General features: G+C 57.5%; 1 protein-coding gene across 1 annotated transcript in view; it reads right to left on the bottom strand.

The window, feature by feature from the left end:
• The window catches only part of CACNA1I (calcium voltage-gated channel subunit alpha1 I), a 127,189-nt gene that overhangs the window by 19,089 nt on the left and 91,212 nt on the right, over positions 1–16,888 (bottom strand). The window contains 15 exon segments of the mRNA XM_018048795.1: positions 346–538; positions 2,377–2,466; positions 3,796–3,921; positions 5,197–5,323; positions 5,765–5,949; positions 6,445–6,513; positions 6,792–6,915; positions 7,609–7,709; positions 8,061–8,528; positions 9,169–9,371; positions 10,028–10,121; positions 10,570–10,725; positions 11,362–11,479; positions 11,814–11,999; positions 12,803–12,954. Of these exon segments, the coding sequence (XP_017904284.1) occupies positions 346–538; positions 2,377–2,466; positions 3,796–3,921; positions 5,197–5,323; positions 5,765–5,949; positions 6,445–6,513; positions 6,792–6,915; positions 7,609–7,709; positions 8,061–8,528; positions 9,169–9,371; positions 10,028–10,121; positions 10,570–10,725; positions 11,362–11,479; positions 11,814–11,999; positions 12,803–12,954 (2,392 nt within the window).

Genomic DNA, 16,888 nt, shown 5'->3' with positions numbered 1-16,888 from the left:
CCTCTGTGTCCTGATTATCCTCATCCACCCCAAATGTGCCCATGCAGGGGCTCTGGGTCTGCTGGGGGCAGGATAGGGGTCCCATGGCTCAGGACTGGGCATCTGGACTCTGTCTCTGCCCTCTGCCTGGACTGAGCTGCCGGGCCTCGTTTGGGCAGGCAGTGGGGTCACCATCAGACTCTGGATGGACACTGATGACAGAGGTCAGGTCAGGCAGATGCTGGGGAAGAGCAAGGCCAGGGGCACAGAGACATCCGTTCCCTCTGGGTCCAGAGGCCCAGTGGCTGGGGTCAGGCCCGGGCCTCCGCAGAGCAGCGTCCCCCACCCCGCAGGTCACCCACTCACTCCGGCGCTTCTTCTCCAGCCGCCGCAGCCGCTTCTCCTCGCGCCGCCGCGCCTCCTCGGCCTCCTGGTGCTGCCGGCACTTGTGGAAGTTCTCCACCACGACGCCCACGAACATGTTGAGCACGAAGAAGCTGACGATGAGCAGGAAGGAGATGAAGTAGAGCAGCATCCAGGGGTTGTGGTTGGGCACGGGCTGCGGGGACCAGACGGGGCTGAGGGAGGCTGGCCAGGCACCATGGGGCCCACTGCGGGGGGTGCCCTCCCTCGCCGAGCCTCCGTGTAGGGCGGACACTGGTAACAGCCTCCCGGGCAACTGGGAGATTTGAAGGTGGAGGTAGGAAGTGCCCACCCTGCCTGGCACAAGGTGCTCTGCAAAGACAGTGCCCCCTTCCCTGCCATCTGTCTTCTTCCTCTACCCACCATCTATTCATCTACCCACTGACCTATCCATTCATCTACTCATTCATCCATTTACCCATCTATCACCCACTCACTCATCCATTTACCCATCCATCACCCACTCATTCATCCACTTACCCATCCATCCACTCACTCATCCATTTACCCATCCATCACCCACTCATTCATCCACTTACCCATCCATCCACTCACTCATCCATTTACCCATCCATCACCCACTCATTCACCATTTACCCATCCATCCACTCACTCATCCATTTACCCATCCATCCACTCATTCACCATTTACCCATCCATCCACTCACTCATCCATTTACCCATCCATCACCCAGTCATTCATCCATTTACCCATCCATCACCCACTCATTCATCCATTTACACCATCATCCACTCACTCATCCATTTACACATCCATCCACTTATTCATCCATTTACCCATCCATCCACTCATTCACCATTTACCCATCCATCATCCACTCATTCACCACTTACCCATCTACCCAGTTATTCATCCATGTGCTCATCATCCATCTATTCATCCAAGCATTCATTCATTTATTCATTCATCTAGAAACAAACCAGGAAGCAAAGCAGCCAGCAGAGGAGTGATCACCGCCCTGATGGTGTGTGTGTGTTTGTGTGTGTGTGCGCGCGCGCATCTGTGTGTGTCCGTGTGTGTTAGTGGAGGTGGCAGGCAGGAAGAGTGTACAGACAAAGACACCACATGTTCTCATTCCTCCACATCCCCAACCTCCACCTCTACATCCACTCCAGAGCCATCCAGGGTGAAGCCAAGAGCCCGAAGGGGCCTACAGGCCTAGGGGCATCCCCAGCTCCGATGCCCTCACTGAGGGGGTCCTGGCATGACCTAGAGCATCTCCCTGCTCCTTCTCCCGATGACTTCCGTAGCCAGGACACTGCTGACCCTGACCAGCCATGTGTCTTGCCTAAGGCCCCTACCTAGCCCCCAAGGGGACCCCTGCTCTCAGAGGGATCTTGGGGGTGAGGGCTCAGACCCAGTCTCCTCGCTGACCAATTCCACCCTCCCACTCCCAAATCCATCCTCACCCGGCAGCCCCAGGAGGCTCCCACAAGCTCACCTCACTGTTACCCCTTCACTGATGCCCATTGCCCTCCGCTCCAACCCCAACTGCACACCTAGGCCTTCCTGCCCTTCCTGCCCTTCCTGCCCTTCCTGCCCTGCTCACCTCCTCCGCCTGCCTCCTGCCACTCTCCTTCCACCTCCTACCCCTGGCCCTGGCCTCATGACTCCCTGAGCCTGTCACTGTCCCGCCCAGGCATACACCTGCTGTCCTCACAGCTAGCCCGGCCCTGGGCCTCCTCTTACTCCCGCTTCTCTATCCACGGGCTCTGCAGCCCTCCGGACAGAGCCAGCTCACAGCGCTCTCCCTGCAGAGAGCAGGCTTGCAGAAGCAAACGGAGCAGCGACCTACACCAGCCAGAGCGCAGCCCTAACGGGAAGGGTACAGGCCAGGCCAGGGAGGGGCGGCTATGGCTGACAGTGGGAGACACCTGCTTCAGACCTGGGGGCCCCAAAGACACCATGTCGCTCCCCTGCTGCCCAGGCAGACCTGGCCCGGCCGCGCCCACCTGCTGGTCCACTGCGACGGCGTCCAGTCCATTGTACATAATGTTCACCCAGCCATCCTTGGAGGCCAGCACAAAGAGGGACATGAGGGCCTGGAAGACACGGGAGGAAGGAGGTGGGGAGATGGCATGGGCATCTCAGGCTGCATCTGCCCCCTCGGAGGGACAGAAAGGCCTTCCCCGAGTCCAGGGCTGAGCTGTGTCCTTGACCGACAGACCTTTTCTGAGAACACGCCGTGTGCCTGCCATGTACCCCGCAGGCACTGCTGCAGGAGAATGAGCACTGGACTGGGAGTCCTGGGCTCCAGTCTCAGCTCTGAAATTAACCAGGCAAAAAAATTCATGACATCTTTTCCCCTCACCCACAGAATGGCGCTAACCCTTCAGGGCCGAGGATCAGTGGAGACTTTAAACTGGAAGGTTCCTGAAAACAGGAGGGGCCCTGCCTCTAGCGCCTGAAACAGGAGCTCTCAAGAGAAGTCAGGACCAGCTCAATTTCTGCCACTCACTGGCTGTGTGTCTTGGGGCAGGTTCCTTCATGTCTCTGGGCCCCAGCTTCTTTGTCTGTAAATGGCAATATTTACCTTCACTAATGATATTAGAAACAGAGGTGATCCCCAGGGGATAGCCAGCCAAGGCTTCTATATGGACAGCAGGCCAAAGCATCCACGGGAGAGGTCTCCTGACCTGTACTGACCCCTCCGTCCTATCCATCCAGGCCTCAGACACTTCCTCTTTGCTTCCCAGAGGGAATGGTGCTGAGGGCTGCCTGGAAAGGGCTCAGGCCCAGGAGCAGGACAGGGGACAAAAAGGGAGCCCTCTCTACCAGGGAAGCACACGAAGTCCTTCCAGCTCAAGGAGCAAATGTCGCTGTGAGCCCTTAGATCACAGAGGTCTGAAGTGCAGAGAGCCTGGGGACCCTGGAATCACAGACCTGCTATCACTGCTCCAGTTTACAGATGAAGACACTGAAGCACAGAGCGGGACAGAGCTGGCCTGAGGGCACACGGCTACTAAGAGGTCCAGGAAGGGACCTAAGGTTCCAGGCCATGCTGGGACCTCCCACGTGCTTCTGCGGAGACCTACTCAGGGGTCTAAGGCCATCAGCCTGCCATTAAGCAGAGTTTCCAGTATGAGAAAGGGCTGGGTGGGGGAAGGGGACCAGGAACCAACGTCCACTAAAGCACTTACTAAATGCCAAGCACCTGCCAGACACTCTGTGTTCAGGGTCCCTAAGCCTCACACTACCTGTGAAGGGAGTTCTACCCCTACCCATTCTACAGAAAAGAAAATCAAGGCTTGAATAGCAGAAGCCCTGGCAGGGGAAGACTGAAGCCTGGTCTATAGTCCTGTTGGCACTGAAGAGCTGTCACCCCCACCCATCTGGGGTGGGGCAGGTCAAGAGTAGGAGCGGGTGCTCACCTGGCCCAGATTGTCGAAGTTGTACTTGTGATGGACCCAGCGGTAGTTGGCAGCCACGCAGTCGGAGCGGTTGGTGATGTTGCGGGTGTCTACACCCAGACAGTGGTAGAACTTGCCCTTGAAGAGCTGGGGGTAGGGACACAGGGCTAGTGACCATCTAGCCAGTGCTCCCAGGGGATGGTGGTGGATGGGGTGCAATTGGGGTGCAAATCAGAAAAAGGACGTGCCCTTCCAGGGGCACGTTCTCTGTGCACGCCTGAGCCAACTCACTCTACCCCACCCGCTCTCCAAGTCCTCCAGCATGAGGCAGGGCTACGCTCATCCCATCTCACAGGTTAGAAAACTGAGACCCAGTGATGTTAGGTTAAGTTCCCAAAGTCATCAGGTTCAGGAAGTGGCAGAGCCAAAGTTCACAGCCTGGTCTGATTTCCAGCTCTTCCACAGACCCCAAAGATCAGACCTCAGTACGTACACTGGGGATTCGGACAGGGACTCCACACAAGAAAGTTGCCTGTACCTCCCCAAGGGAGAGAGAGAAAGAAACAAGGGGACCCTCTTAGGGACCCAAGCCCTCTCCATGTCAACTGCCTAGAAAGGGCAGATCCACTGTCTGCACGAAGCGGTTCCTGCCCAGGCAGCCATGCTGTGATCTCTCAGCGACCCCAAAGGACCCCTGTGCACGGGGCTCCTCCAAAGCTACAGCTCAGAGCACAGGACCAGGTGGGGAGCCTGGGGGCCTCAGAACAGGGCTCGGACCCTCAAGAAAGAGCATCTCTGTAGAAGGCCCAGGTCATTCTGGCCACCCCCCAATACACAGTCTACGGTCTGCAACCCCTCCTCCCCGTCCAGCCCTGAGGCACCATCCTATACCCAAACTGGGCTCCAAACCAAAATCTGAGTGAGCTCAGGGCCCTGCCTGGGTTAGAGGCTCTCCATGGTGCCCACCCCAGTGAAGCCAAGCTGCCCTTCCAGGTCTCGCCCCCACGGTCCAGCTCACCTCTCCATGCCAGTCGTAGCTCCAGGACTCTCTCCAGTGCCCTGCTTGTCCCCACCTCCCCATGTGCCCATCTGCCCTGACATTCATTGCCCCTGTGACCTGCCCAAACCACTTGTCTTTCAAGGCCTGGTGGAAAGGCCACCTCCTTCCCCATTGTCCCCGGCCCAGCCCTGTGTTCCTGCCTCCCTTGGCCCCCTGTGATCCCATTTACCCCGCCTGCTCTGCTCTCAGCCCTTTGGGCCCTGTCTGCCTCCCTGCCTGGAATGGGAGCTCCCTGCTGGCAGAGACCATGGCTGCTCCACCAGGGCATCTGGCACAAGGTCCCGAGAGCTGGGCAGGAACGTGGAGCCTCTTCCTCAACCATAGAGCCCAGCCTACTGCCAGCCCAGCCTAGGGCCCCTCACCTGCACCCCCAGGATGCCGAAGATGATGAAGAAGGCGCAGCAGATGAGGACGATGTTGCCGATGGGCTTTAGGGAGGAGATGAGTGTCTCCACCACCAGCTTCAGGCCAGGTGCCCGGCTAATGACACTGCAGGCAGGGAGGGGCCAAGGATACCATGAGCCATCAGCCAGACCTGGGACAGCCCCTACTAGGCCCGAGTCACCAGAGCAGAGACCCCCAGGCCACAGACTCTATGCACAGCAAGGCGCGGCGCTTTCACCCCAATCCCTTGGGATACACGCTGCACCCTCCTCTAGACACTAGAGGTCCAGAGATGGCAGTGAGACCCCCAAGGACACACAGAGAGTGGGTAGCAGCCCTGGGGACCACCTTCAGCCCCCGCCTTCCAGCACCTGCTGCAGGCCCCGCCCCCAGGAGCAGGGCCCACAGCCTGGGCTTCAGATGGTGCCCAGCACATGCTACAGGGGACCGCGTGGGTGCAGAGGGAGAGAGTGAGGGGTCCACTTAGACCCTGGGAGATCCCTCTGGCAGTGCAGGGATCCCCATCCGCGGGGGCAGGGTCCTCACCGCAGGGGCCGTAGGGTGCGCAGGAGCCGTAGGACCCGGAGGACGCCAAGGATCTTGGCTCCCCCAGCCGAGGCCACGGACACCACAATGTCAATGATTGACACGAAGACAAGGAAGCCGTCCAGTACATTCCAGCTGCTGCGCAGGTACGCCTGTTCCCCGAAGTACAGGCCCAGCGAGACCACCTGGGGGCGGGGCGATGGGCGGGGTCAGGTAGACTTCCGGGGAGCAGACGGGCAGGAGTGGATGCGTCCACTGCCACCCCTCTGAAGGCAGGCTATAGGTGTCCCCTTACCCAAGGAGCCGCTCCCTGAAGCACAGGCCCATGACTGCCCGGTTCCCTTCTCCCTGCATATCTGGCTAATCCCCATTGGAAGCCAAGCACTCCCGGAAGCATCCTAGACCGAGCCCTCTCCTGTGCCCCACGCCTCCAGCAGGTACCTTCATGACACTGGAAATGCGTTGTGAGCGCCCACCCAGCAGACATGAAGCTGACCTTGCCTCCTCCTCCTTCCTCCGCCCCAGAAGCCCAACCCAGTGGCTGGCACCAAGTGGGGATGGGCCTCCAACGCCCCCTGTGGAATGCTGCTGAGGGGCAAGTGGATGACCAGCTGACAGAGGCTGGACCAGAGCCTGGGCCCCGGACAGGGGGAAGGAGAGGTCCCAGGTGAAGCCAGTACCTTCAGGGTCATCTCGCCCACGAAGATAGCTGTGAAGATGTAGTTGGACACAGTGAGGAAGATGCGTTCCTGAAAGAGCCGGGAGAGGCTGTGGGTCCAGGGGCCTCCCAGAACTGACAGCCTCTGCCTTCAGCCAAGGGGCACCCAGGAGAGGCTGCCACTTCACAGTCCATGGAGGCAGCCCCCTCTCCAGAGGCATGCTCCCAGCCACACCTCCCTCCGCAGTATCCGGCCTCATAAGCTCTCCAACCCCCTGCCCCCAGCCCGGCATGCTATCCCACAGCAGGCCCTGGCAGCCTGTCCCTCTGCCTTATCCCCTGCACCGCCTGAAGGCTCCAGCCACTCACGGTGCTGCCAGCCTCAATCTGGGGCCGCTCCAGGGCGATGGTGATGCAGTTGAGGAAGATGAAGGCCAGGACGACATAGTCAAAGAGCTTGTGGGCAATGATGGTCTGACACAGGACCCGGAACCTGGGCAGGGTGGGCAGGGGACCACGTGAGCGTTGGTTTGTCCCTCACCCTAGCCGGAAGGAAGGCAGAAGGCCCTGGCACACATGGGGACCAGGGTCTCCTGGAAAGCTGACCCTTCTCTTCTGGACACATCACAGGTGGCGATTTCACATCTTCTCGGGATGCCACTTGACCACACTGCAAGCTCCTAGCACCCTAGGATGAAGGGTGCCCACCTAGCCTCGACACTCAAAGCTTTCCAGACACCAGTCCATGCCCCTGAGCCTTGTCCTCAGCCGCATGGGCACACATGGCCAGATACCCTCAGCTCCTGCCCCCAGGCCTTTCCTCAGGCTACTCTCTCCACCTGGACCGGCCTCCACCTTCTCACACCTCCTTCTTCATCTGCAGAATGCTGTCTGCTTCCAAAGCCCAGCACAAAGGCCACCTCTTCCAGGAAGCCCTTTGATGCCCCCTCCAGAGGGAAGCACTCCAGGTTCTCAGAAGACTTATCCAACGTGGTGCCCAGCACAGGAATAGCTTAGGGTAGAGAAGATGCTCAGAAAAGCCCCCACCCGAACGCCTCCCTCCCCTGCAGGCTCTGAGGTATAAGTGATGCCCCCACAATGGTCCTGCTTGGCTTGGCAGAAATCTCTCCCTCCCAGACACGTCAACCTCCTACACTAAAGGCACCCCAAGCCTGGCCCTGCCCACCTGTTCTCGGGGGAGAAGAGGTAGACGGACCAGTCCTCGCGGACTTCACACCAGTCAGGCTTGTAGACGTCAATCATCTTGCGGACTCGGAAGCACAGAGTCTGGCAAGAGAAGGCCGCGGGGTCAGGCAGGTCAGCGCTGCCCAGAGCTGCTCACCTCCACCCATCCTGGCCATCTAGCAGAGTGTGGCCACTGGATGACCTCCGAACTCTCCTAGCAAGACCAGAATGCTCGCCCCACCCAGGGTAGGCCAGGAGGACTTCTGTGCCAGGGGTGAGCCCACTCAGAGGTGGGCAGTCCGGGCCCCGCCCCCTGCTCACGCGCCTGAAGTCCTCTCCCCACGCCCATTTAGGTGGGGTCCCATTCAAGCCCCGCCCCTCGGCCCCTCCCTGTTCTATGCCTGCTCTCCACCTCGTGGTCCCTTCCGCTGCCCCAGAGCCCCGCGCACTCACGTAGTCAATCTCCTCCTCATCCTCCCCGCGATCCCGGCGGTCATCCATCTTGGTGAAGACGTCCTTGGCGATGCTGGGCATCCTGCCATTGCAGTCCTCGTGCCCGGGGGTCAGGCCCGCCGTCCTCCAGGCCGCCCGGGAGTGGGTGCCCACGGTGGGCACTAGCTCGGCCAGGTCCACCGAATCTCTGGTGTCGAGGGACAGTGTTCGGCGGTGGTGGCGGTGACGATGCACCGGGTGGGGACCATGATGTGCATGGTGGGCGTGTAGGGCGTGCAGGGGCGCGGTCCGTAGCGGGCCTTCGTCCCGGGCACCCTCGCAGCCCCGGGCGCCGCCACGCTCAGCGGAGAGCAGGGACTCATGCTCCGCCGACGGTTGCTTGTGCTTGAGGCTGTTCCAGCTGGAGCGACGGCTGGCCCAGGCCCCGCTGCGGCCCCACGGCCCGTAGTAGGAGCTCCGAGAGCTGGACTGGGAGGAAGCCCGGGGCTCTGGTCAGCGCCATCACACACAGTTACGGCTGTGACTGAAGGCAACCTGCATACCTGCTGAGGCCCAAAGGGGGCCACACACCTGGCCACTGGGTCACAGAAGGGGCTAGACCCCAGGAGACCTGTCCCTGCTCTGCCTCTCACTCCATCCTTATCTTGGGACGTTTGGTCACCTCCACCCTGTGGTTCTGTCCCTCCTGCCACCTCATTTCTAGTGAGAAAGGTACAGCAAGTTAGGGCATCTGCCCATTTTACAGGAAAGGAAACTGGAGGCTTAGAGAAGCATTCTAACTTGGCCTTGGTTACAAAGCTTGGCGGTGGCAGAAGCCAGACTGAAGCTCAGGTCTCCCCAACCCCGAGGCCCAGCTCTTTACCCTGCACGTTGCTGCTAAGACCGAAACCCAACTCTACACCAGACCCACTGGCACTTATTCATTCATTCCTTGTTCCCTGGGCACCAGGAATACAATGACATGGTCCTTGCCTGATTCTGGCTGGGCAATCTGGTGTCCTAAGCCTAGGTACCAGGCTGGTACCAGACTGGCAGACACATCTTCTCTGGGTCACTCAGCACACACCCGGCAGGAAGCAGCCATCCAGAGCACCCCACAAGGACTCACCAGGGAGCGCTGGTCGTAGCTCACCCTCCCCAGTGACATGACACTGCTCTTGCGGGAGCCCAGGGCCATTAGCACGGGGTCTGGCTGCAGTGAGAGGCGGGGGGCGGATGCTGCAGCCCCAGTGGGGCCCAGATGTCCACCCAGTGGGAGATTGGGGTCCAAGTGCCCATTGGGGGTCATGGGGATTGGGCAGAGCTTGGGATCTGGAGGGTTCAGATAGAGACAGAAGGAGGGGCAGACAGGAGGACAGAACAAGAGCAAAAGAAGCCGTGAGATGAAGAAATAGACATGGACAGTAACAGAAAAGAAGAACTTTTCTGGAGAGACTTCCTCCGCCAGGAAGTCCTCCTGGTTGGACCCCATTACACGTGCCTCCCCTATGCCCATCTCCAAGGCTTTCAGCTTTACTTTTGGATGAGTGAAGCCCTTGCCTTCCATGTTTAGAGGCCAGCTCTGGGCTTCACCCAGCATAGGAGCCTCACTCCTGTACTCAATGCAGGAAGAGGGCAGAACCTGTCTAGCCTAGCTGCTGAGGACACAGCATGGGCTGGGGAGGTTTCTTTCCAGCTGCCCAGAAGTACTCAACAGAACCCAGGCATCCTGAGGCCCACAACTCTTCCTAACAGGCCAGCTGTGTGGAGGGGTGAGGGGGGGCCGCATGGCTAGAATTCAGGAGAGCCATGACTGTCACTGACCTTTTTGAGATTCAGCATTTCTATTATAAACGTAAACAACAAACCACAGAGTTAGCAGTCCCGGAGCCTTGGCCTGAGGGGAAACTAGATGCTGTACCCTCTGCCCGCCTGGAGCTCTGGGGAAAAGTCCTGGCCTCCCAGGTGATGAGTGGAAATCTGGTTACCTCCGCTGCAGTCCAGGCCCTCCTGGAGCTTGTCAAACTCCTCCATGTTGGATGAGCTCTGGTCCTCGTCCGAGTAGGAGCGATTGGCATCACCCTGGGAGACCGTCCCTCACATTGGAATGAAAGTCAGTTTAGCCCTCTCCTCCCTCCTGAATTTTTCAATGGGTGTTTTTACCATTTCCCCCCCACCCCACACACACACCATTTTACAGATGGGAAAATTGAGGCTCTGAAAAGGGAAGTGAGACGCTAATGAGGACCTCAGCCAGAAATCCACATCTGCCTGACTCCAAGTGTCCCCCAAGCCTCAGAAAATGGAGCAGGCAGGATCCAGCGTCCCAGATCTTGGGGACTCTAGGATATCAGAGATGGAGAGGCTTATTCCTACATCCCTGGGGGATAGGCAGGGGTCCTAGATGCAGCCTCCACTTGCATGCTTCCTGTGATGGGAAGCTCACCACCTCACTGGTAACACCCTCCTCTGCCCACCCAGTCTCATACAGGCCCCAAAGGCGTGCTTCCTCCACCAAGGCCACAGTCACCTCCGCCTGGAAGCCCTCCACCAGGATGGCTACCAGCAAGTTGAAGAGCACATAGTTGCCGAAGGTCATGAGGGCAACGAAGTAGAGGGAGGCCCAGGGGGAGGTGGAAGCCATGCCGTTGTAGAGGACGACGTTCCAGTCCTCCTGGGTGAGGATCTGTGAGGGGAGAGGATCGACTGCTTAGCCCCTGAGTATCCCCAGGCCCCAGCCCACTGGGTGTCCTAGCTGCAGGCACGCAGCAGCCCGCGCATACTTGCACACAGCATCCTCTCATACACAATCATGCACCCAGGGTCCTCGCATATCATGGCCTCGGCTGGGGCATAGCCACAGACCCAAGCGCATGCACATGTGTGCACACACGTGCACACACACATGTGCACACACACACATGTGCACACACACACACACACACACACCCCTTGCTCTTCCTGCTGCCTGGCTTGCCCACACCCTCAAGGCCTGCATCACATACTCCTGCCCCAACACTCACTCCCAGGTGACCAGCGCTCCCTCCTGGCTGCCCCCACAACCCCACCCCCACGACCACAGTACCCATGAGGAAACGGTTTCAGGGAAGAATCAACCCCAAAGTCTCGGGGCAGGAGTGGACGCACAGGGACCGGCTCTGGGCGGTCAGTCCAGTTCTCACAGCCAGAGCTGAGGCAGTCTGGCCACTGGAGGCTGGGGTTGAGGGGCCTCCTTGCAGGCTTCTGCTCTTCCCCAGACTCTCTAAGGCTGGGGACACCTCCAAAAAGCGACAGACACCCATGGACACAGGCCAGGGCTCACCTGGAACACCGTGACGATGGCCCACAGCAGGGAGTCGAAGTTCTTCCTGTCAGGGACCGTGTCTCCTGTGTCCGTGCGCAGGCTGAATTTGCAGCCAAAGATGTGCATCCCAAGGATGCTGGGGGAAGGATGGAGGTGGCTCAAGGGGCTCACACACACACCAAGCTCTCTGTCCGCCCACCCTGTTTCATTCTCAGAACAGCCCACTTAAGAGGAGAAGCACCAGAGTTGGTCCCATTTTACAGATGTGAACACTGAGGCTCAGAGGGCAGGATTTGCCCAGAGAATGAAGGCTCAGAGGGGCAGGATTTGCCCAGGGATGAAGTGACGGTGTCAGGATTCACACCCAGGTCTGGGGTGCTGCGTGGAGAAGCTCAGTCACACTCCCCCAGGCCCCTGCCCACGGCCCTAGCAGACCCCGCGGGTGTGGCGCCAGGGTAGGCAGGGCTCACCTGAAGATGAAGATGAAGAGCATGAGCAGCATGCAGAAGGTGGCCACGTTGTCCATGGTCTTCATGAGCACCACGAGCTGGCGCCGCAGCGCGGGCATAAAGCGCACCAGCTTCAGCACCCGCAGCAGCCGGAAAGTCCGCAGCACCGACAGCCCGCCGTCCGCCTGCCCCACGATCTCCCAGATGCTGCGGCCGGGCCAGCAGGCAGGGCGGGGAGGGGAGAGAGGCAGGAGGGGTCAGCGGGACGAGGGCAGAGGAAGAAGCGGGGCCGGGGAGACGGAGAGGCACACGTTCCGTTCATACACTCGTTCACCCACCGGATGCTGTCTGCCACGTCGCTGCGGCTCCTGGCACCCTAAACCCAGGGCTCTGAACCTGGGTTCCACGGACCGCCCCCTTCAAGAAGTCTACAGCCCATGAATATCGCTGACCTCTTTTTGAGATTTAACATTCCTTTAATTATGAAGGTCAACAACAAACAGCAGAGAATTAATTAGCAGTCCCTATGACCCTGTGGCCAATCGAAATCACTGGTGGTTTTCTACCACATGATGGCTGATACAGATATTTCCAGACGTTAGTTACGCTCATCCTTTCTCTGGAAAGTGGTTGTTATGGACCCACTACTATTGATCTTGATATTTAATTCATTCACCCAGAAGCACATCTATATTGTTAAATTATACATTTTCAAATATTTTCCTAACTGGTTTTCAGTATAATTGACTTCCTTTGATCTTATGTACTTCATTTACATCCATAGTTGGATGGCACCACTGACTCAATGGACATGAGTTTGAGCAAATTCCGGGAGATAATGAAGGACAGGGAAGCCTGGTGTGCTGCAGTCCATCAGGTTGCAAAGAGTCGGACATGACTGAGCAACCGAACAACAACAGCTTCATTTACTGGCTGGGGTCAGTGCATTTAATCCCCCTCCCTCCTCGCTCTAATTCTAAGTCTGCAGGCTGGGGAGGTGGGGTCAGCACCTGATGATGACAATGATGCTGTCGAAGATGTTGTAGGGGTTGCGCAGGTAGTCGAAGAGCCCGAAGGCAGCCAGCTTCAGCAGCATCTCCAGGGCAAACATGCTGGTGAAGACCACATTGCAGATCTCCAGGATGTTGGTCAGCTCCTCAGGCTGTGGGGATGTTGGGGCAGGGGACAGGGACCCGGTCAGGCCAGAGGGCAGCCGTGCATCCCCCACTCTGGACACCCATGAGCTCTCAAACCCCCAGGGAGGGCCTGGCTCTGCCACCCTGGCCCCATGGCCTGCAGGTCGGTGTCCTCGTTGGACCTCCACCCTCCCCCTGCACTTGGCCTCTGCATCGTCTCTGCTGTCCCAAGAGGGCTACTGAGATGAGAACACATGGGGCTGACCTCCCATCAACTGGGCAATGATGCCTGTACTGCTCACTGAGGGCCACATTATGACACCCAATTTACAGATAAGGAAGACAAGGCTCAGAAGGCAGCCTGAGGTCACATGGTTAGACAGAGAGCAAGACAGAAAGGCAAACCAGTGACTGCGGAATCCCTGTTTGCCCACGACCCTAACCCATTTAGTGAGTGTGTGCAGGTCCTGTCCTGTGCACTTCATAAGTACCATGTCACTTAGTCCTTCACAAGAGCCCATCTGTGTGCAGGTCAAGAAGCAACAGTTAGAACCAGACATGGAACAACGGACTGGTCCCAAACTGGGAAAGGAGTACGTCAAGGCTGGATATTGTCACCCTGCTTACTTAACTTGTATGCAGAGTACACCATGTGAAATGCCAGGCTGGATGAAGCACAGGCTGGAATCAAGACTGCCAGGAGAAATATCAATAAGCTCAGATATTTAGATGACACCACCCTTATGTCAGAAAGCAAAGAGGAACTAAAGAGCCTCTTGCTGAAAGTGAAAGAGGAGAGTGAAAAAGCTGGCTAAAAACTCAACGTTCAAAAATCAAAGATCATGCATGGCATCCAGTCCCATCACTTCATGGCAAATAGATAGGTAAACAGTGGAAACAGTGAAAGACTTTATTGTCTTGTGCCCCCAAACCACTGCAGATGGTGACTGCTGCCATGAAATTAAAAGATGCTTGCTCCTTGGAAGAAAAGTTATGACCAACCTAGACAGCATATTAAAAAACAGAGACATCACTTTGCTGATGAAGTTCTGTCTAGCCAAAGCTACGGTTTTTCCAGGAGTCGTGTATGCATCTGACAGCTGAACCATAAACAAGCCTGAGCACTGAAGAATTGATGCTTTTGAACTATGGTGTTGGAGAAAACTCTTGAGAGACCCTTGGACTGCAAGGGGATCCAACTAGGCAATGCTAAAGGAAATCAATCCTGAATATTGATTGAAAGAACTGATGCTGAAACTCCAATACTTTGGCCACCTGATGCGAATAGCTGACTCATTAGAAATGCCCCTGATGCTGGGAAAGATTGAAGGCAGGAAGAGAAGGGGACAACAGAGAATGAGATGGTTGGATGGCATCACCAACTTGATGGACATGAGTTTGAACAAGCTCCAGGAGATGGTGATGGACAGGGAAGCATGGTGTGCTGCAGTCCGTAGGATTGCAAAGAATCAGACATGACTGAGCAACTGAATTGAACTGAAGAGCCCATTATGCAGATGAGGAGACAGGTTCAGAGAAGGCCAGTCCCCTGCCTGAGGCTGCACAGCTAGTACCTGGATCTGAACCCAAGCAGCCTAACTCCAAGGCTCTGACCTTCGCAGCCCTCCCCCGACCTCCTTCCTTCCTTAGCAATTGCCTTCTCAAGATTGTGGGTGGCTGACACCACCAGCGCTGTGAAGGGCAGACAGAGGCCCTGCCCCTACCGTGTGCCACCACGGCTTTCAGTACACTGGACCACCCGGTCAGTGGGGCTTACTTCACCCAGAGAGGTTGAAGGTCAAAGGGAAAGTCACTCAGTTGTGTCCGATTCTTTGCGACCCCATGGACTGTATGTAGCCCGCCAGGCTCCTCTGTCCATGGTGTTCTCCAAGCAAGAACACTGGAGTGGGTTGCCATTCCCTTCTCCAGGGGATCTTCCTGACTCAGGGATTGAAACCAGGTCTCCCGCATCGCAGGCAGATTCTTTACCAGCTGAGCCATGAGGGAAGCCCCTGAAGGTCAAAGTCCCAGCTACTCAGAGAGAGACTAGCCCCTCTGTCCACAGACCCACCCTCTGCCCCTGGAGCTGCATACCTGCTAAGTATTAGCAGCACATGACACCCCTACACGTGGGACTAGCCGAGGAATGCCAGTGTATTAAACAAGCTACCCTATAGCCACAACTGGGGGTGGGGCTGCAAGTCCACCCTCACTGCCCAGGCCTCAGTTTCCTCATCCATAAAATGGGAGATGGAGTGAGGGGAGGGCTAAACAGGGCTCCAGCCCCTTCTCTCTCCACCCCTCTCGCCTCCCCTGGTTCTTCCAGGACTGGTCAAGTGTCAGGTCTTTACTCACCACCGGTTGAGTAAAACAACCACCAGGTTGTTCCTACCCAAATCATGCAGCAGGAAAGGGCCATTTGTCAGGCCTGAGCTCAACCCCAACTCAATTACTGACACCTCAGCCACCCTGCGAGGCCACTGTTGTCATCTCCGTTTTACAGATGAGGAAACTGAGGCTCAGAGAAGGAACTGCCATGCTGAGTCACCTGGCAAGGCTGTGGCAGAGCCACCAAGTCAGACTTCAAACTGTGCTCCCAGTCCCCACGCCCACCCCCAAACTCATCCATCCATCCATTTGCTCGTCCACTGTTGCAGGCTCTCCCCAGCGTCGGTCAAGGGCTGGGCTTGTGCTACCCAGGCCGGGCGGTGGTAAGCCAATCGTGACATTCTTCCTGCCCTTGAGAAGTGCAGGCTCCACTGGCAAAGCCATTCGTGCAGCTTATCAAACCAGTCAGCAGGTGATAAAAACAGGGGGAAGTTGAAGGTGGTTTAGGCCATAGGGTCAGTGGAGTCTGGAGCAGCTTCCTGGAAGAAGTGACATCTCAAGGAGAGCTCAAAGCCAAGAGGGGGAGTGGGTAACAGGGAGAAGAGAAGGTGTCCAGGCAGAGGGACCAGCTGGAGCGAGGGAGGGAGATGGGAGAAATCCCAATATCAGGTCCGCCCGCTCTGGCCCACCTCTCCCACAGAGCAACAGGGACTCAGGGCCTGACTTTGACTCCACTTGGGTCAAAAGGAGAAGAGAAAAAAATAGCAACCCAACCCTCTGCTTCCCGCTTGGTGCCTGGGAAGTCTAATAAAACTGCCAGCTCCTCTCAAGGCCAGATCAAAGGAGAAGGCACCATTTCCATCTGTAATTACATCTGACTCACAAAATGGTCCCGAAAGGGGAGTGGGACCCTGAGAGAGGCCCCCAGAGCGGGAGGGGCTGGGGCCCAGCATCCCAGGCTGAGCCAGGGCCCAGATGCTCTTGAGAGTCACCAATTTCCCAGCCCGCCAAAAGGGAGATGAGAGATGTGGCTGCTGACAGTCCGTGACAGCAATCACCCCACTCGGGGCCATGCACCGCACACGCTCCCGCCCACCCACAACCGATGGGAAGCCTGCCGCCCGGCTCTCCCCAAAAGGTCACCCGCTTCATCCCCTCCTCCCTCGCAACAGCTGTTTCTCTAGTCAAGCACACACCTGTTAATCTTTTTCTAATGGACCATCCATCACTCCTGCGAGCATTTTTCTGGGAGACAGACAGGTGGACAAACCTAGACACGGTGAGTGAGAGACCAAGCGGGGAGGCATGGAAGAGGAACAGGGCAGCCGTCAGAGAGATGGACAGAGGGAGACTCAAAACGCAGATGGACAGACAGACCAATATGGACCCGGGAGTGAGAAGCAAACACAGGGTGTGGAGAGACAAGACAAAGAGAAAAACAGAGACAAACACAGAATGAAGACTGCGATCGCGACACTGGGCAAGTCAGAGGCAGAGCCAGCAAGTGAGCGTGCTGAGGCAGACAGACAGACGGAGACGCTGCAGAGAGGCGGCTGGAGATGGCGAAGACCCACCCAGGGGAAGAGGGGGTGCGGAAGGGCAGAAAAACCAGGTTACACCAGCGGAGGGAGG

This window comes from Capra hircus, chromosome 5 (assembly GCF_001704415.2).
Source record: "Capra hircus breed San Clemente chromosome 5, ASM170441v1, whole genome shotgun sequence".
Lineage (NCBI taxonomy): Eukaryota > Metazoa > Chordata > Mammalia > Artiodactyla > Bovidae > Capra > Capra hircus.
The sequence above is the reverse complement of the archived record's forward strand: the minus strand, read 5'-3'. Positions and strand labels throughout refer to the sequence as shown.